Raw genomic sequence first — 21,917 nt, 5'->3', positions numbered from 1 at the left:
GATCACACTACTTGAATTAACTGAATTTACATCTACAGTTAAGGATGTCAGTCTCAAGAAGAAACCAGAGGTGTCTGACAAAGGGCTGCAGACAGACTGTGGACATGTCGCAGGAGCTCAGGAGTAGTTTCAGGTTAAAAAAAATCATCTTAATTTGTTGACTTTATTAGAAAAAAATGATTTTATTAAATTATTTTAAAATTAAAAATGATGCACATTTCCAAAGCTCTCTATTATATGTCATATTTACATTAGCACAGACCTTATTTTACCTGAACTGAGATGAAGGCATTTATTATTAGAGGAACCTACTTATTAAAATCCTCCCAGCTCAATATAAAAACTAAGGCCAACCTGCTGAAATCATTTTATTTGATTATCTATTGTTGACTACATTGAGGAGTGAATACAACTAATAGGCTCCTTCAACATATATTTCACCGGTAATAATGATGTAAGTTAAACCTTTTGACATTATGATGTCCAAGAACATTAGCAAGCAATTTCATCTATTATGAACTGATGACTGCAAGGATAAATCTTCTAAATCTTTTCTATCATAGCTAAACATAAAAATGTATGTATATTTATGAGACAAAAATATTTCTTATGTTTTCTCAGGGGGCCAGAGTACATATTAGGGCGTGATCCTTTCTGCTGGTCAAGGAAAAATAAATTATCACTTGTACTTTATTTAAATTAATCATTTGGACATCTAATTAATTTCTTAGCATTATTAATATATAGTCTAAGTTATTGAGATCTTTTAGTTGGCTGAGATGGAAGTATAAAAATTTCATGCACCTTCATTACTAATGCCACTGACAAAAACTTCACTTTAAAGCTCAAACAAAGAAAAACAAAAAAGAAAAAAAAAAAATGCATACAACTTATTCATAATTAATAAACGAGGGACAGAGTTGTAAATCTATGTTGGAGTTGTTTGTGTGGCTTGATAGATGGAAGAAATTACTCGGAGAAGAAGTAACAAGTCAAATCAGAAGCTCATCAATCAGAAGCTTATTTACGAATTCTGAATTAAATGTATTAATATTTGTGTAAAACCTTGGCTCTTATGTTGTAAATTTGTTATTATTTTCATATGCCCAATAATACAGGTTACAAAATGTAATTGTTAATATGCTGTCACATACAATTCAATTTTCAAATTAACTAAAATATAATTCTAAATCTGTGTGTGTGTGTATGTGTATGTGTCTATGTGTGTGCACGTTTGCTATAGTATGTTCTGGCATTAGTTAAATTTGTCTGCTGCCTTTTGATTCTTCTGCTGTTTCTCTGTGTTTTCTTGGGTCACTTAGTCAAGAATTAGCATTCACAGGAACATGAAGAGTTGTTGCCAGCCTCTCTGGGTACCTGCTTCCTAGGGGTGACCTATGATAGTGAACTTGTGCTTGCCAGCCACAATGGGAAACGACAAAACCATTTCGGGCTGCCGGCTGTTCAATAGAAACGAAGTGAAGGTCAGTGTTTTTTTAGTGCAAAGCTGGAGATGAGTCCTTGTTGCTAGTCTAAGATCTTGTTTGCTTTTATAAAACTGAGGCAGTTTCCCTCCAAAGCTTCACTACATTGTTACAATAATATATAATTATCATAAGATTGTTGAACTGACAAATGACTGACTGACACAACTGGTGAATAAATTAATTATAATATGAATCAGTGAGCTACATCCGAGCTCTCTCACCAATGTATGGTCCCTCCTTGTCCTTTCGGCTCTTGGTAAGTGAGCAGTACGGACGTCGCTCTTTCACTTCCATAATGCTTCTGCTTGTGGTTGTGTCAAACATACAGACATGCTGCTGTACAGCTGCTTACACAGAGAGGCAAACACAAAGAAAGACAAAGGACAAAGGCAGAGAGAGAGAAAGCAAATTACAGTGAAGGGTTGTTGCACTCCACCTGCAAACACAGAAACAAAGAGTAGTTAATGACAATGGATAAGACAAAGTTTGTGATTGTCTCTAGTGCATCCAGCAGATCTGGTGCAGGTATCTACTGTACTGTGCCAGTTGTTTTACCTACATTAAAACACACCCAGACAGCCCATATTTCCTATAAATAAAACACATTCTTTGAGTCTTGCATGTTCAACACCTTCAAATTAAAATGCAAACAAAGATGTAGAGAGACAAATTCATATTATATTAAAAAGAACTTAGATATGTAAGTTTATTTAGTTAATCATGAGGCTTTCATATCATGCTGTGCTTTTGTTCATTTGGCTCATTAATTCCACTCCCATACATTGAGTCTTCATTCATATTTTTAATTTAGTTTCCAAGTCAAACATGCTTCTATGGTGACTGATCACATGTACCTGCATGCTTATTGGACATGCAATTTGGACAGATAACTGTCCAACTGTTGAGTGCGCCATGTATCATGTGAATGTAAATGTATGGTCAGAGTGTGCTGTCTCGAAAATAAAATATACAGAGCAAAAACACTGTTTATACAATGGCACTGTTTATACAATAATCAAGGCATCTCAGAGTTTGAGGGGGAGCAACCTATTTTTGTTAACTATTACTCCCCATAGGAAAATAGGAAAAATCACTGTATGATACTTTGTTTTTAATATAAATAATAAAAACACCCAAGTGGGTGGCCTGTCAGCATGGTGGTTGGTGCTGTTGCTTCATAGCAAGAAATTCATGGGTTTGATTCCTGGCCCTGGGGCCTTCCTGTGTGGAGTTTGCATGTTCTCCCCATGCCTGAATAGGTTTCCTCTGGGTACTCCTCTGGGTTTCCTTCCACAATCCAAAGATATGCACATCTAGGTTGATTGCTGACTCTAGATTGCCTGTAGGCCTTAGTGGGAGTGTGAATTGTTGTCTAGGGTGTACCCTGCCCTCACGTAATGTTAGCTGGGATTGGCTCCAGTACCCCTAACCCATCCCTGACCCTGAGGGATGAGTGGTTAAAAATGAATGAATGAATGAATGAATGAATGAATGAAAAACACCAGCATATTTTTCCCAAGAGAAAACATTCTCTCTATCTGCTCATACTAGAGCCAATAACAGCTCTCCTTGCTAGCAAATATATTCCACATATTGACCACTAACAATGGCGCTTGTTTCTCTGATTGCTTATGAACCAGAAGTTTATCCAAACTGCCCTTCTCATCTTTTGACGGCTGACCCTTTCGCAGTGGCTGCTGGGGCAGCTGGTGTGCTCCTGTTGCTGCACTGGCAGTCAAGATTTCCGGGGGCCCTGGAGCAGTGTGCTGCAGTCCTCTGACTTTCCCCCACCCTCCTCTCCTTTCACCAAATGTTAATGTACCACACCATATCAAGGGTCACTTATTCACAGCGCAGTGCAATGCTTTCTCAACAGGTATTGAGGAAGCACAGAAAAGGGAACACTCTCACTGGCAGCTACTCATGGCATGGCTCAGGTGGCCCAGTCCAAAAATGGCTAGTGTGTGTTCCTCTCTCCCTTCTGGGGGTTGGGGGCTTCTCCCAGTGCATGGAAGATCTCCCTCTTCTGCAGTCTCCTCGGTCTGTGCAAGTTGGGGGCACGGGTCCCACATCTTGGGGCACCACAGTCCCCCACCCCTACAGCCCTTACCCCCTTGGGGCACCTGTCTGCCCGTGGGGGCATTGCTTAGGACCCTGGGTGGGTCTCTTCAGCCAGTGGGGTGCCTCCGGCTCGTCCAGTGGTTGATGGGTGGATCATGGCTGGGTTGTGGATGGGGGGATGTTGGGGGGCGTGGGGCCCTACTGTCCCGCTCCTATATGTGCTTATTTGGGTGGTTCAGTGGTGCTGGCCCGCCTTGAACAATAGTGATTGCGGAGGCTCTCTGGTTTTGGTGCCTCTTGTGCTCCCACATGCAGGGTGTGTTAGGGTTAGGCTGGGGAGCCTGGGCCCCGGACCTGACTCTGGGCCTTGGTGATGGTCTCACTCATTCTTGGGGAATGCCCACATGCATGTGTGGTTTCACCTGCCAGCCCAGGTTGGGTCACATCATGAATCAAGAATGAATGAATCCTGCCTAAAATGAGCTGATCACTATGTCTATATATGTCTATATGTCTATATTTTTGACTCGGCTCTTCTATTGGGACACCTTCACCTATCTGGACTCCAATCTCTCCAGAGAGCTACACAGAAATCCTCTAGACTCCCTTAATCCTGAGTTAGGTGACAGGAAAAGCACAGCATCTTTCACTCAACTAGTTGCTACCAGCCACCTGCTTCCCTTCCCCTGTCCATCCTTCTGCATCCTGTCTGTCCTTTGCTCCGCCTCCTATATTCACTGAGGTGTAGCACTGCCCTCCCTGCCACACGAACGTCATTTCACTCAATGAAGATCAACAAACTAGCTTTCAGGGAGGGCTGGTGATAGTCACACAAACACACACACACACACACACACACAGAAAAAATGTAATATAAATATAACCTGTGGGGTTAAACTATGAGGACAAATGCAGACAAAAAAAAAAAAAAACAACTGTAGAAACAACAAATGCTTCAGGCAAAAAATTTTGTTTGTGGCTTGAAGAACATTTGCTCAGTTTGTCTCTTTATAATTTAAGATCCAGTCATCTGATGATTAAAATTATTCAGTTAAGATACATATGGCAGCATGGCACCAAAGCGGTTAGCACTGCTGCCTCACTACAAGAAGGTGGTAGGTCCGATTCTCAACCTGAGCGCTTGCCGTGTGGGGTTTGTTCCCCAATGCTTGCATGAGTTTCATCTGGGCACTCTGGTTTCTTCCCAGGCTGTAGGTAAATGTGCAAGTGGTTGTTTGTCTTTGTCTGTCTTTGTGTGTTGTCCCTGAAATCGACTGGTGTACCCCACCCTGGCCCAATGTGAGCTGGGATTGACTCCAGCTCCCCCACAACCAGGAAAAAGATAACACACTCAGACACGTCTTTGGATTGGGGGAGGGAACCAAACTACCTGGAGGAAACCCATGTAAGCAAGGGGAGAACATGCAAACTCCACCCTAAACGCTATGCCACCACACTGTCAGTATCTAAAAAGTGTATCTTAAAATTATGGGTTAAAACTATAAGTTAAATTTGACACTTCTGGCAGATTCACACACAAAGAACAAATTACATGGTTGGCAGGCAACCAAACTGGATTTTCCGCAGGAGGCAGTACACAGATCAAAAAACTGTAATATCTTATATATGCATAAGGAGATGCTGAAGGCCAACCAATCAATGAAAAGTAGACGTTGAATGATAAATTTGTCCTGTCATTAAGTAGGGAAATGAAAACAAATTATTGACAGTTTTTTGTTTTTGGCACACAATTTAGTAAGTAATGAGTTGTTTCTGTTTTATGTTGTGTCAGATGTCATTAAAATTTGGATTAAAAAAGTTTTTGACTTTCTTGACAACAAATCATATTTGTATCGGACATTGAGTTCGGTACTCATTGAGTATCGGACATGCAGAGTAGTAAAGCAAGGTTGAGAGACGGGGACATTTAGGCAGACAGCAGGAGTCAGACTTATTTATAAACCATCAATTTAATCTGAGGCATTGAGCCTTAAATCCCCAACCTTCTGGCAATAAATGGATGTGTATGTGTTATTTAAGTGGATGTTTGTGTTGTGGGTTGTGATGGATTTCATTCTCCATGGTGTTCAGTTTGTGCATTCCTTGCTACTGTTTTTAGCTAAATCTTGTACCAGTTAGATTACATTACATTTTTACATTTATTCATTTTGGACACGTTTGTTGCAGGTGACTTACAAGTAAGGGACGTTAAAGCTTCAGTGCAGCAGAAGAGATTGGAGTAAGTATTTTCTGACGGACTTCAACACTATTGCTGACACATTTATATATGCCATGTAAATTCTTCTATTATTGTTTGATGTCTCTTAAATGATATTGCCTTTAACTGATGTCACTGTACACTACAATCTGAATTTTTGAACAAAAAGCTTTCAAGTAAAGAAATGTGATTAAATGAGAAGAAATTTAGAGAAATGATAAGCAGTAATTTGGCGTGTTAGGGTTTGTATTCAAGATGTCTCTTCTTTGAGATGTCAGCAGCCTGTGATTTCCTTTGATTCACTGTGATTAATCTAATCTTTAATAAAAGCAGGCTGAAAACTAAAGCTGCTCTGAGTACTAGTCACCCTGATCAAGCCTTTATCAATAGTTCTGTTTCTATTCAGTAGTAGTAATGTGCCTGTACTGGGGCAAATATGAGTTGAACATTAGAGTCTCCATGTTACATTACCTTTATCCCAGTAAGAGAACACCTTTCTCTCAAATCACTGAATGAATGAATGAATGAATGTACCACTTTATTAAGTTATTACATTTAAGACAATTAAAAATTAAATACTACTACTACTACTACTACTACTATTAATAATAATAATAATAATAATAATAACTAGAATGAAGCTATATCCCTGACAATTTCAGGATATGAAATTTGAAAACATGTGACTCCACATACTCATACACATACTTTGGATAGAAACTGAGATACAGGCAAAGAGAGAGTGCCAGCAGGAATGTTGGCTGACAGTGGGTTTGTGTAGAAATCTGATCATCAGCCAATGTGGGAGATATGACAACCTCTTCTTCACTGTCAGTCAAGTGAAAAAATTACATATTTGCAGTTAGTGATTCCACCAATCCCATAATCATTCCTCATTTGAAGATTGAAAATGTCACTACAGCCTGAGATATCCCCATTAATAGTGAGCTCATGCCACGGCTTTCTTACATTTGGTAATGTGAAATATAAAAGGGATGGAAGTAAAACTCAGCACGAACAAAAGGAAACAGAAAATGTGTGAGATGATGGTGGCGTCAAGCAGAAAACAATGTTCCAGGGTTGAGGTTCAAAGTGGGTTGAAGAGGAGACAAAAAGAAGCAGGAGATGTGGCATTTAGGACAAAGGGAATAAATAAACCAAGAAAGAAAGACAATGAAAACAGAACACAGAAATGAAAGGCAAGTCAATTTTCACTATTATTAATTTATTACAAGCTAGCTAAATTGCCCATACGTTTAAAATCAAAATTGAAGACATAATATTTTTCAACAAAGTTTAATGAGTGCTTGCTATTTTACCTCTACAGAGATGAAGAAAATCAGAAATAGAGAGAGAAATAAAAAAACAGTAAAATAAATTATCAGTTGTTTTCCTACTAATAAAGGAATAAAGACTTGGATGGGTTGCCTGGCCAGGAGGAGATATTTCATATACTGAAAAGAATGCGAACATGCCCATGCACCAAAGAGAGCAGCCACCTTCATCACAACTGGAGAAACTCTCCAGACTCAGGCAATCCTCCTCCATGCAGCCTCTGATTGGCAGCTGCAGGCTGATCTGGGAAAATGGTTGACATTCCCACAGCACATTGCGACAACTTCACTCAGTCCAGACACTTTCCTTCAGAGGCCCAAAACACCTGATCATGCTGGAACTGACAGTGAAACTGAAGAAACTGTGTGCTTTTGTGTGTATTGTTACGAAAAATCACAAAATATAGAAATTAATTTGACAGAGTTGTGAGCAGTATTAAAGTAGACCAGATCATTATAGACAAAAACATACCAAAAATGTCCAAGTGTGTGTGACGAATGGCCCAAATATGTACAAAGGCTTTTGTAAAACTGAACAAAACTTTGATTCAGTGATGGATTTATGTAAAAGAAAAAAGTTTTTTTCTTTCTTTTTCACTCATTTTAGTTGAGTACATGCAGTTTGGAATACCGAAACAGAAATATTCACAAAATAGAAAATTGTACGTATATACATTATTCAACTGAACATAACATAACATGACTGAAAACACGTGAAGAAGAATCTGGTGGGTAACACAAAGCATGTGTACATTGGTGCTTTCATATTTTATGTTACCCTGACACTATACTGCATGAAAAGTGCCTTCCCAAATCAATGAGACAGGTCCTGTGCTGTGGTAGATTGAATGGTATAGATAAAGTCATTTTATAAAAGAAAAAATAAAAAATAGTAAACAGAGCAGTTCTCCCTGTGCTTGTGTGGTTTCCTCTGGTTACTCCAGTTTCCTCCCACCGTCCAAAGACATACATTTTTCATTTAATTGGTGACTCTAAATTGTTCGTCGGTCTGAATGCATGTGTGAGTGGTTGTTCATCTCTGTTTGTCTTTGTGTTTTGGCCCTGTGATGGACTGGCGACCTGTCCAGGGTGTACCCCGCCCTCACCCGATGTGACCTACGATTGGTTCCAGCACCCCAGAAACGGATAAGCAGTTGAAGATGAATGAATGAATGTAACTAATCAGGTCAGGGAAAGTCCATCATCAGGTCAGAATGTAAATTTTTTCTCTCTTCCTCACTCCACTATTGATTGAAAGAGGATTTTACAAATCTTAACCCTTTTGTGGTATTAGGGTCAAAAATTACCCGCCTGGCATGTTTAAGAGTAGAAAAAACCTGCTAAATTAGACTTTTCGACTTGAAATTACATTACTTTTCCTAAAGTGACCCCACCAATAGAAAAAGTAAACATTTTATTTGCTTGTATTTCCATTAAAGCTGTACACCAACAGCGTACATTGGTTGTCTTAGGTCAGTTTTAACCCTCCAGTTAAAAATACCTTCAAAGTAAATTGCATACAATCACACAGACACACACATTGAGATTCTGTGCTACTGTTTGGTCTCAGGTGCAGGTGTAAGGTCATGCAAGGTCATCCTACGAGTCATTCACAGACAAAACACACATAGGCACACAGAAAGACATGCACGCACACACACACACACACACACACACACAGACTCAAACAAAGTTTGCGTTGCATTGCAGAAACCAGTCTGGTTTCTGAAACAACGTTTCAGATGCAGGTGCAGCATCACACACAAGTTCAAATGATTTCAAATAAAAATAAATAATAAAAAATAAAATAAAAATTCTCTTGAAAACTTTGTTTACCAATGCAAATTGCAATCAGAGTCTATAAAGGTGCTGCAGATGAAAGTACCCTCAGTTCTAGCTGAAGCCATGAGTGCAGTTTTCACTGCCCAACAGGTCATAGACCTGATTTTTTCAAACCAGGAGGAATAAGAGATAGAACAGGAGGAGGAGGCATCTGGATCAGGATGGGGAAGAATGCAACCCAGAAAATGATGCATCCTCTTCAGATGAGGAAGAATTTCCCCAAACTGAAAGAGAGACATTTTTGTCGAAGAATGCAAAATAACATGGCCCGTAATCACCATTCAATGACCAGGGCAGAAGGGCATCACAAAATATCATAAATATGAACCCAGGGCCCACAACATATGCATCAGCCCGTGCAAAAGACATTGCCTCAGCATTCCTCATGTTCATCTCACCATCCATCGAGAAAATCATCCTGGAAATGACAAACATGGAGGGACACCGCAGATATGGTGATGAATGGAAGAAGTTGGATGACACTGACCTGTGTGCCTACATAGGACTGCTAATCTTAGCAGGTGTTTACAGATCCCAAGGCGAAGCTACTTCTAGCCTCTGGGTTGCAGAGAATTGAAGAGCAATTTTCCATGCCACAATGTCTCTAAAAGCCTTCCAGACTTTCTCAAGAATTCTACATTTTGATAACCATGACTCAAGACCTGAAAGACGTGTGACAGACATACTGGCAGCAATAAGAGAAGTGTGGGAGAAGTGGGTGGAGCGTCTGCTATACTTGTACAACCTGAAGTAACCGTGGATGAGCAACTGGTTCTGGTAAACTGGTCATTTTTTTTGCACATCTGTAATAGAAGTTATTTCCATTACAAATTCTAACGTGTTTATATATTTATTTATGTAATAATTGATTTTTGTGATTGTTTTATTTTACACTAATCTCAAACTAACTACTGATGCCTTTGTCTTTTTTAAGGTTGCTGTCCATTCCGGCAGTATATGCCCAGTAAGCCAGAAAGATATGGAATAAATATCTGGGTTGCTTGTGATGCATGTTCCAGCTACGCTTGGAAAATGCAAGTGTATCCAGGCAAGCCAACCACTGGAGGCCCAGAGAAGAATCAAGGGATGCGGGTTGTACTTGATATGATAGATGGACTGAAGGGGCACAATGTCACATATGACAATTTTATGAACTCAGCCAGCATCTACTGAAAAAGATCACCATCTTGGGCACAGTAAGAAACAATAAGCCTGAGCTCTCCCCTGCACTCCTCACAATAAGGGGGAGAGAGGTTGTTTCAACTAAGTTTGCCTTCACCCCGACCGCCAGTCTGATTTCTTACCTGTCAAAAAAAAACAAAACAATAATGTTGTCCTTCTGAGCACCCTCCACAAACAATCTGAGATCAGCGATCATGAGCACAGGAAGCCAGCCATCACCCTGGATTATAATCATAATAACTGAGGCATGGACAACCTGGATTAGGTGGTTGGAACTTACAGTGTCAGACGTAAGATGGCCTGCTGGCCCCTGGTCATCTTCTACAATATCATTGATATGTCTTCATACAATGCCTTTGTGATATGGAGCAAGATCACCTGCATGGATGCCTGGTAAGCAGAATAAAAGAAGGGTGTTCTTGGAGCAGCTGGGTAAGGCACTTGTTTCCCCACAGATTGCGAGTAGGGATTACGTCCCTCGCAAATCAGCCACTGCAGCAATTGTGAAAGCTGTTCAGGGGCCTGAATCTTGCCCTGATTTATTGGAGGCTGCAGCTGCCCCTACTCATGGCAAGAGGAAGAGATGTCAGTTCTGCCCTTCAAAGAAGGACTGCAAAACAAACACTCTGTGTTGCATGTGTAAGAAATACATATGTAAAGTTCATGCACACACAGTTTCATACATTCATTCGTTCTGTCCAACATGTGCCAAATAGAGTAAATGTAGCTATGCTCTTCATCTTTTTGTTTGTATCATTTTTTATTTTGTATTCCATTCTGTTGTCATTTACTGTTTGAGCAATGGTTAAACATATTTGAGAAGATTTTTGAAGTTGGATTCCCATCTAAGATGACATCACTGTTTGCAAGGATGTTATTTCCTTTCAATAAAGTGCTTTCGAAACTACTTTCTGCCCATTTCTGCACTTATACAGGGTACTATAATATAATCTTTTGCTAAAATATTATCTGTACACCAGTGTAAAGATAGTACGGATAATTAGTAATAATAACAATATTAAACCTCTACTACACTAAAGAAAAACAATTATAACAGGTATGTTGAAATAAAAAAGAATGAATTCACAGACTAAATGCAGTCTTTCTACACTGTGAAAAGAGAAAATTCAGACATTTATATAGTGTGTGATGGCCATCAAGTTGTTTCTTCATGCAAAAAAGATTTTAGGTTGAAAATACAATAAAGCTCCTTAATATTGTGGGTTTAATGGAGGCAGGTAATTTATGACCCCGAAGACAATCAGTATGTACAGGAAGTTAAGACAGGCTCTGACCCATTCTCTCTGGTACATAGTATAGTGAGACTACATGCGAACTCTCAGCACTTTATTTTTAATTCATTGTGTCCCTTCAGGTAAAAGTAAATCCAGGTTTACATGGAGGTGGCTGGGGAGCATTAGAAGTAGTTTTAGTTCCACTCAAAACATTTAAGTGGAAAAGGCGATGAATGTGAAGCTGTGTGATTTGTATTGCCCCTATGTCCCTAAATTAAGAAAAAAAAAATTGTCACAATGTCCTTTTCAATTATCAGTGTTTCAGTTTCCTACGCAATGGCCTTTTTGACTATAAAATCTATTGTAAGTGTGGGCAAAGCAGCAGCCAGATATTTCACCTGTCTCACTCATGAATCAACTTTTACACTGACACCAGAAATTACCTTCATATAAAAACCATGCGCATTGATGGCTTTAGATTGTAACTTCCCCTGTGCAGGCACCCTTGCCTCAACGATGGTCCCTTTTCACACTTCCGCACTCCACTAACTGGAAGTCGTCATAGTAGGCATAAACAATTCTAAAACATGGCAGCGGGCATGAATCCACCAGTAACAAACACAACTTCTCAGAGTCACTATAGTTGTAGCGTGCCCTTTTGTAGCAAATCGAAGAGAAAACAAGCAGAACTAGCTTTTCACCAGTTCTTTATGATTTGGGTCTCAGGAAACGGTGGCTGTGGGCTATAAAACCAAACGAAGGGCCGCTTAGCTTAAAACGAGGAAGCAGATTTAGATTTTTGATTTAATAAAAGAAAATGCCTATGAAATAAAAAAAACAAAAAACAAAAAACATATAATTAATTCTGCCTGACCTGCATTACTTACCCTGGTGGTAGCACATCCACTATGATGAAACATCTCCTAAATTACAAAGTAAATCTCAAGGAATGTACCGTGTTTGACAGCCTAAAAAATGTGCACCAGCGCTGGAGTTCCCACTACCTCAGTCACCTATTAGAGCAGCGTCAAATCATTCTACTACCCCATGATTGTAATGTGCAACAGTAAAATAAAGTTTTTGTATTTTTAAGGTTGCATTTGTGATATACACACACACATACATATATATATACAGTATATGCACATGTAGGAATTGGTTAGAGGGAAAATCCGTATGAGTCACAACCCTAATTATTACTCAGTTGCAGCGAGGATTTCAATAAAGACGGCTCTTGGGTCCTTCCTAAACCCGTGACAGAGACAAACAACCACTCAGACCTATGGGTAGTTTTGAGTCACCGATTATGCATGTTTTTGGACTGTCTGAGGAAACCGGAGTATCTGGAGGGAACCCATGCAAGCATCGAGAGACCATACAAACTCCACGCAGAAAGGCCTGTGAATCCAACCCATGACCTTCTTGCAGTGAGGCAACAGCTCTAACCACTATAATGCTCAATGCTGCAGAAAGCATGAGGAAGCTCATAGTTCCTTACTGTCCCAGTAGGCCACTCTGCTCTCTAGATGGAGGTTTACTTTTGGTTCCTAGTGTCTCCAAGAAGAAATCCGGAGGCAGATCTTTCAGTTGTCAGGCTCCTCTTCTATGGAACCAACTGAAGTCCCTGTTTTACCCAGTTCTAACCATGTACTAACCATGCTTTCCTGAAGTCTCTGTCTCTCCCATTTCCTCTCCTCTCTCTCTCTGTCCTCATCCTGCAGGTGGTGAATTATCGCTACCCCATGTTCTTGCAATGCCTGCTGCTCCCATATTTCTATTAACTTCATACAGTATCATATCTTCCTGCCTGCATCTGTATTGAATATAACCCTCCTCTGCTCTCTCTCACTCTTTCAACCCAACCGGTCGAGGCAGATGGCCACCCCCCCAAGCCTGGTTCTGGCCCGAGGTTTCTGTCTCTTAAAGGAAGTTTTTCCTTGCCACTGTCGCCAAGTGCTTGCTCATTGGGGTATCTGTTGGCTTTCTTTAAATCATTTTATTAAGAGGCTGGTCTAAACCTGCTCTATTTGTAAAGTGCCCTGATGTAACTTTGTTATGATTTGGCGCTATACAAATAAATCTGATTTCATTTGATTTGATTTGATGCTATGCTGCCTGCCTCAAGGGCATCCATATCTGTAACAGGCATAGCTGTTTCATCAAGGTTGCCCTTAAAACAGCTTGAGGGAGTATCTACACACACACGTGCAAAAATATGTACAAGCAAACTTGCAGACACTATCTATCTCAGGGGCCTTTGGGCAATATTGTCCTTTATTCCTTTGTTTTAACAGACATGCAGAAAGCCACACAAAATACAAACAAACTGCAAATGACAATAATGTTTCAGATTGCAGCTGCAGAAGCTATAAGCTGTGAATAGCCCAATCCTTGAGAATTGAGAATTTTCAGTCCCCAGAGGAATTTTTTTTTTTCTTCTGCTAATGGTTATCAGTCATTTTCGGTACTGGTGAGCATCTACTTCTCAAAACAGTATGCTGAGCCAAATCTACAAAAAGTCATATACTCATACATACGTACCTCACTTTAAACCAATTATTGCAGTTCTCTGTACAGCTGACAAATCCACAAGATTCATCTAAGAGAAAGAAGGATCCAGATGTCTTCCTTTTTATTCAGACCAGAGCAAGCTGCACTACCATGGTTGCACTATTTCCAAAAAGAGAGAGGGAGAAAAAAAAATCTTTTAAATTATTAACCAACTTCTCAAACCCTGTCCATAAAGTAAACTGAATTTTTCGCTACTCACCACTTTCTACAGCAGGTAGAAAGTGGTTTGGAGTGCACATGTGGTTTTTCAGTATTTAGCCAGGGTAATGTCCTTTATTGAGAAAGGATTGATAAACTGTCTGGATTAATATTATTACTTTGCTGTATTTTTAATTATAAGCAAAATGGCAGGTCAAAGGATGTCACATGCAATGGTACAAGGGCAACATGAAAAACTATAACAAATCTGTGGGATTGTGGGATTATGTAGGAGGAAATATTGCTCAAGCCTATTATGAACTAGAGCCAACAGTCTGAATTTGGCAAAACTAACCTTTGTTTGTGCGAATAGACTGATGACTGATGACTGAGCACATTGCCTGTGTTTGGCCTCACTGGCAGAGAATAAGAATGAACTCATCTCTTCTTTGCTTCAATCCTGGTCAACTTTCTGTTTCTTGCATTTCTACAATGACTAGCTACTGATGCACATTAACACCGCTGCTGAGGGGCCTTGCCACGTTATTTCGAAATTTGACAGAATCATACAAAATCAATGCTCGCTAACCAGCAGCCAGCACATAAGTAATGAAGTGGAAGACATCCCCATTCTTGAATGGAAAACATCATAAAATTGTTTCAGCAACAGAGCAGCCTGAGACTTTATCATAAAATGTGACAAACAAGATGTCGTGTGTAAACACAATCGCTATAATCTTCAGACATCATTCAAGGGGATTTCCTTTAGGAAGAATGGATTACTGAAAGGAGCACACTTGTATGCTGTGTTAGCTTTCAGTCTGCAGCCTACCTTAAAATTCTCTGTGCATCTGCCCCAGCTGTTCTTGTACCAGCAGAATAATTAAGTCAAATTTAAAATGCTCATCTGAAATAATCCATCCATTTCATTTTCCCATTGCCTCCCTGCATTGCTGTTTGTCTTACTCCTCTTCCTCAATCTTTCGCTTTCTCTCTGTCTATAAACCTCCCACATTATCTGATCTGAGTTTCAGTGAGTTCACAAGAGCAAATCTGCTGGGATAATCTCTCTCTCTCCATGTCCTACCTTTCCCTTTCTCCTACCTAATCCATCTCTCTCCTCTCAGATTAAAAAATAGGGAGGGATGAAAAAAAAAACAGTTGGAAGGATGTTCACTATCACATAAGGATCTGCATTGGAAAAATGGACAGATAAGTCAGGCAGAGGGGATCATAAAATCAGGTTTTTGCTACAGACACAGTTCAGATTTGTGTATGTAGTTGAGAATGGGGTGTTGGCAGGGGGTGATGGCAAGAGCTTGGGCAGTCAGAAGCATCACCCCTGGAAGAGATTGGGGGTGTAGTGTCAAGTTCAAGGACTAACCAACACAGATGGACACATTGCAGGGTGTTTAAATATATTGATTAGTGTTGATTGTGTGCTCAGTTCAAAAACAACTCATCTTCACATTTTTAAAGTTCACAGAGTTTTTCAATTGCTTATGTACCTCAGACTAGATTGAAGACCAATTTATAAAATGTATACAAAACAACAAAAATAAATATAAAAAATCACACACACAAACACAAAAGGTTGTATTCTTCTAATAATGAAATAAAAATAATAAATATACCTGTGTATAACTACTTTTACACAGCTTTCAAAACTGAAAGTTGAAGTTACTATTTTTATAGGTTTTAACTATTACTATACCATTTAGTCTTTGAGATCATTTGTTGGTGTCCAACCACCATAGACAAAAATGTTCAAATCCTACATATCTCCGGCTTTAGACGGAAATTCTTAGTTCTTAATTCTTAATTCTTAATTCTTCATTCTTAATTCTTAGTTCTTAGTTCTGTTGAAAAGGTAGTTACGTATAATAATACAACAGTGACCTGATTTAATTTTTTTTTTTTGGATTGGTTTGTGTTTTTTTATTTTATATAGCAGACAAAGTACCTTTGTAATCCAACCTTTTGCAGTGTGGGAAAAAAACAACATATTCTAACTGTTATGTACCTTCACCTCTGTAACACACATTCATACACATCTTGAGAGTTCTTTGACAGTAACAAGGTTTATGCAAGAGCTGCTACTTATAATCATTAAACAAGAACAGAATTTTAACAGAAAATTCATTCTTTCCCTTTTTTCTTTCCCCCACTTTTTACAGCTTTTTTAAATTGATCACAATCAGTTGCTTGCTGCACCGGTTCAAATTGCAAAGCATGTTTTTGTCTGAGATTTTTTTTTCCTCCACCTGTGAAAACAATGGCCCTATCAGTGGAAATTGGTACTAATCTTCTCGGTCTTTAATGAAAGATTTAAACAAAGGCAGAGCAAAAACAGGATAGACATCCCTGCGATACCAGAAGTGAAGGAGCAGCAGATAAGTGATGCTAAGCAATGATCAAGTGAGAAACACATGAGATAAAGACAGATGAGAGGCAAGAGGTCTGAGTTGAACCTACCAACTTGCTGAATGGTCTAGGAGTTAAATGACTCTGGTCTGCTGATAAAGTGTGGCATTCCAATCTTTGCTTCCAGAACTAAGGAGGAAAAAACAAGGAAATATATGAAATCAGAAACAAGAACTGACCAGCCCTAGATACCAGCATGAACTCAACAACCACACAGCAATTTCCTATAAGTCACATAGCTATGACTTACTTTTCGGTGAGATGGAATTACATTAACCTTTTTCTGCTTTTACTAAGCAATAGCTTGAATCAATTGTACAATTGTTAGAATTGAATAATATTAAAAGTTAATGAGTCATAATAAGTACACATTTCCAATTGGCATGAATTCAAATTGACCTGCCAACTTTTAACAACCACCTCGCAAGGGTCTACAGGTCGAGTACTTGATTCAAAGGCATAAAAGAGAGATACCATTTTGTAATTGTAACAGAAGACAAAAATATGCTACACAGTTGAACATTGCATTTTTTTCGTATTGCATTTGTTTGATGTTTTAAAAAGGGCAGTAACCAAAATAACAAAAACAAACACATTTTAGAATTACAACAATTAACACACAATAAAGGGCAGTTGCCAATATTGCCAGTTAGTTTTTGTTTGTTTTAGGTGCATAAAGAAGGCTCTGTATATGAGAGCTGATTATTGATTATTTTTACTGTCATTTTGTTTGTAAAAAAAAATCCAACAACAAGCTCACAAACAAAATTGCTTAACAGATACATACTGCTTCATGAGTCATGAATTTTCAGTTACAGTTTTCTGGACTATTGCTTCTGTGTTGTGGAAAAAAATTCTTACGGTTTTTCTTGCCCCATGTCTTGTGATATACAATAGTTTTTACCTTTTCCACATTGATGTATTTGTTTTCACATGTTTTTATTACTATTTTTGTAATAAAGGAGGACAGGGAAATGTGAATTTGAAAATAGAGAATCTTTAAATTTTTCCTGAGGAAGAAGAGTTGGTCTGTGTCCACTCTACTGTTTGTGAGATTTCTAATAAAACTATGAATATTTAATTTTTTCATTAGTTTCTATGATGTTTGAGTCTGAGAGCACCTATGTCAAGGTCAAATACATATGAGCAGATGGAGTTTGTGACAACCTCAAAACTCTGATATGCGCAAAGGTAATGGTAAATGGGCTGTGTTTTACCTTTGTTAACCACTCAAAGCACTTTAAAACATAAGTCATCCATTCATTCAAATGTTCATACAGCACATTGCTATTTTCTACGCCTGCTGAACACACACACACATTTGCCCAGGCTGATTTTACATCAGAGGCAAATTTGCATTAGAGACACCTCTAACATGGGCCTGAAGGAGCCGGGAATTGAACCATCAACTGTCTGTCAACCTGGTCTACCTCTTTATCACAGTTGCACTAGCAATGTATCACATGTATCATGGTTTGGTGAAAAAAGTGGAAAAGGAAGCTGTCTGAGAGATGAGAGAGATGTGAAACACATTCATAGGGTTGGATTTATCGACATGAAAAGAGCAATAGATGAAAAGAGAGGTTAAGGGTGAAGGTTAGACCTTGGGTCTTATCCCACCTCCACAAAGATAACATGACATCACGGTGAATGTCAATCTTGGTTTGTGAAAGTTACACAAGTTGCTTCCCCCACCATCAAAGGTTCAATGGTATGGGGGTTTTCTCAGTTATTCAGCCATCTGACACGCTTTTTGAGCAGTATATAAAGCCCTCTTTTGTGCAATGCTTTGTACAACAGGGTGTGGCTAACAGGGAGAGCCACGGATTGAACATCTGAAAGAAAGAGACAAATATTTTTCTAGCGATCAAGTAATGACTTATATGTTAAGTAAAAATGCTACATACACACACAGACACTTAAGAGACTAAAGAGGGCCCATTGTTCATTGTGACACTGAACTAATCAGATTTAAGAAGTGTTTAATGAACAAATTCCCCCTTCTCTTGTATAGTTCTCTTCTACTTTTTCACTAATCATTAGAAGAGCTTTTAGAGTGCAGGGGGGAACTGATATTTACTCACTAATGCATATCAACAGCCAAATCTACTCCATGATGATGAATAAACAACTATTTACCCCATAACCACTTTTCGCAGGGTGAAGCCAAACAAACCATTTTCAGCAAGGAAACAGCGAATGTTCACAAGATGGAGAGAAAGTAAAACAGATGCATATTTCTAGATTAAAAATGACATCACTGAAACCTGCAATTAACCCTTTTCAATAAAATCTAATACTGGGGGGCAATCAATATGTTTTCAGCGTTGATTCCTGTACTTAGCAGTCAAAGAGACCAATAATCTATATTTGGAACCAATATACTATTATAAAACAGCTGCAATACAAAGTCTATGGAAATCTCCTGGGTTGCATATCTATGAAAGTGAGCTATAAAAGGTGCCCCGCTGTATGATCTCATGGAGCTATGGCCCAACAACTATGTTGTAGGAAGGAATGGCCCAACAAGTAGGAATCTTGTAATGTGGGAGGGCCCATGCAAAGAAATTAAGTTAAAAAACTCTTCTATCTGAGTACAGGCTAGGTTGACAATTTTAGTATGATAATATGGTATATTTAAGATGTAATATAATTTACAATGCCCCCTTCATAAACATAAAAATTTACAGAAAGTCCGTGAACACCTCACATGCAGGCAATCAATGCTATCACACATGATCTGGGGCAGCAGTGCACAATCGAGTAATGGGAGGTTTAAAGGAGTTTATTGCTCTATGATTTCAACGTACACTTGCTCTGATCATACCCTTGGCACCCTCATTCTTCGACCAACTTTAAATGACTCCACAGTTGTTCACACACTGCTGTTCTTTGGTTCAATAGATAAACTTGGTTGGTTGTGGTGCCTGTATAATCAACCTGGCTAGTAAATGATCCACTGATGCTAGGTTTGACGAAGGGCCACAGTTGTAAATCCAATTTTCATCTGACTAGACCTTATTGAGGACCTCTGCAAAGAAATATACTCAGATAACGCTAATAAAAGGTGCACTATTGTAATCTACACCATTATATCTTGTAGAGGAGCTGTTCCTAATATTGGACGGTATTTTAATTTGATATTTCATCCAGTCATAATCACAATCAACTACATACAAGATTCTCACTGCTGCACTCCTGCAGTACAAGAAGACTAAAAGAGGGACGTCAGAGCTCCATCTTTCATTCTATAAATTCAAGTATTGCTGCATTATCTTTAACCAACCTATTGAGACTGGACAAACTGGACCTTGAAATGGACCTTGAAGTAAAAGCAATCTGAACTTATTGTTTACATGGTGACTTGTATACAATATTCACACACTTAAGATTATTTTTACAACATAATTTACTAAACTTACGAAAAACATAAGCGTATATAAATATCTGACCCAGTTTACGTTTGTGAATTCATAGAATGCTCACCAATTCGTAGGTGTATATTAACAGAAATAGGATGACAGCTGCAAAACTGTTATCCAAGAGAGCAGGTCCAAAAATCCTTTGATGGTGTTGCAGTGATAATGAGACACAAGTCACCATGCCACCTCTTCAACTCTGTAACATGTGAAATCTTACAGTTCGCCCACAGTGCAGCCAAAATATAAGTCCATCTGTCTGTCAACCGAGGTGCAATTTTTGCATGCATCATCATTCAAAAATCTAACAGCAATATGTGCTCCATATCAAACATTTTAAACAAGCTTTGTACATATATATGACAATATATACAGTACAGGCCAAAAGTTTGGACACACCTTCTCATACAAAGGAAGAGGAAAACTTTTGGCCTGTACTGTATAATGGATTCCTATTTATTATTTTGCATTTAATTTAAGTATTCCCAGTGTTTGTTTGTTTCAACACCTCCTTCATGCACAAAGCAAGGTTCACATATAGACTATTTTCCCAGTTTGATGTGAACTAACCTGGCTAGCATGCTCAGAGGCCTGACCTTCAACCAATCCAGCACATTTCTGATGAACTGAAAAGTCAACGAGGTGTAAACCCTGTAATGGTAAATATAACTTGGTGACCTCACTAATCCTCTTGTAGCTGAATGGGAGCAAATCCCTCCAGGCAGGTTCCAACAAGTGGAAGAGTGTGAAACCAGAAGAGTGGATGTTGTCACAACAGCACAATAATAGCCATGGACTTGGAGGTAGTTTAGTATAAATTGGACTGAAAGTACCACACAATTGTGGGAACAGAATAGGAATCAACTTTCTGACTGCTATTAATTTCAATCAAGAAAGAAAATAATACCTGTGTAGCTGCCGAATGGCTCAAAAATCTGCATCAAATTATTATTTGATTAATTAATTAATTAAAAAAAAAAATCTTCGTTATTATTATTTTTTCATACAGTCTTATCCTCCTGAGACCTGGCTCATTCATTTGTGTCCTTTATAATGGACATTATGTTCACTTGTATATTCCTAAAGAATTTGGAGGTTTACTATCAAGCCCTAAAACATTCTGTAGAGGACATCCTGGGCTTTCCAGTGATGTGTCATGTGATGGATTTGCATGCTGGGAACTTTACTTTTTTTCTCTATCAAGATGGCTGCCATACCAACATCCACATTTTATGGAAAGAGGAAAGGTAAGTCAAATATTCTTTATCTATTTCTATTTTTACCATGATAATTATATATATTCTTGTTTATTAACATGTCAAGAACAACATTTTAAACATGAAAACAATTTAATTATTTCTGTTTTGAAATCTCAGGAAGTTATTGGTATTGTTAGTGATAGTAACAGTAATTCTCACCTTAATATTAATATTGTTTGTCCTTAGCTGCAGCTCAAATAGTAATGAACTGCACTCAATAAAAAACATAAAAAATGGAAATGATGGTTCTCCCAAGAAAAATGAGTCCACTTAGCCAGATGATAGCGCTGTTATAAATATCCAGGAATGCAATGGAAAGCCATGCCACTCACACAGTTGATGTGATTGATTTCAGCTGAATGCTTGAACAAAGAAGCCTCATGGACCATAACAGTCAGCCATATTGAAGAGTTTTTGATTATTCTAGTGTCATATTTTTGATACTTATTCTGCAAAAACAAAACTTAGTTGTCTGATTATTGGCAATAATACAAATAAATTTTTTCTTGGGTTCTGGCTGGGCTTGGCAATAGGTTAACTAATCAATTTCACTACTCAAAAGCCTACATTATTAATAATAATAAATGATATAGCTGGTTCCACTGAACCATTAATCATATGGACTTCAAATCAGTTTCATATCTACAATTTAGCAAACTTCTGTGATAATGGGCAAGTATATTGTGGAAAACTGACAATAAATAGACCTTGAATTTATCAGCAGCAGTTTTCATCTACTATCCTGGT

The 21,917-nt window shown here is 38.5% G+C and overlaps 1 protein-coding gene and 1 long non-coding RNA gene across 3 annotated transcripts in view; both read right to left on the bottom strand.

The window, feature by feature from the left end:
• tenm3 (teneurin transmembrane protein 3) overlaps nucleotides 1–1,781 on the bottom strand; it is a 174,891-nt gene extending 173,110 nt beyond the window's left edge. For both annotated transcript variants that reach the window (XM_029513007.1, XM_029512999.1), the window contains exon 1: nucleotides 1,709–1,781. In XM_029513007.1, the coding sequence (XP_029368867.1) occupies nucleotides 1,709–1,781 (73 nt within the window). The remainder of the gene's footprint in view (nucleotides 1–1,708) is intronic.
• A 12,132-nt stretch (nucleotides 1,782–13,913) lies between these two features.
• The window catches only part of LOC115049660 (uncharacterized), a 38,290-nt gene continuing 30,286 nt past the window's right edge, over nucleotides 13,914–21,917 (bottom strand). The window contains exons 3-4 of the long non-coding RNA XR_003841140.1: nucleotides 16,544–16,621; nucleotides 13,914–14,029 (exon numbers count right to left, since the gene is read on the bottom strand). This is a non-coding gene — a long non-coding RNA (uncharacterized LOC115049660). The remainder of the gene's footprint in view (nucleotides 14,030–16,543; nucleotides 16,622–21,917) is intronic.

The sequence above is a fragment of the Echeneis naucrates genome, chromosome 1 (assembly GCF_900963305.1).
Source record: "Echeneis naucrates chromosome 1, fEcheNa1.1, whole genome shotgun sequence".
NCBI classification, from domain to species: Eukaryota; Metazoa; Chordata; class Actinopteri; order Carangiformes; family Echeneidae; genus Echeneis; species Echeneis naucrates.
The sequence above is the reverse complement of the archived record's forward strand: the minus strand, read 5'-3'. Positions and strand labels throughout refer to the sequence as shown.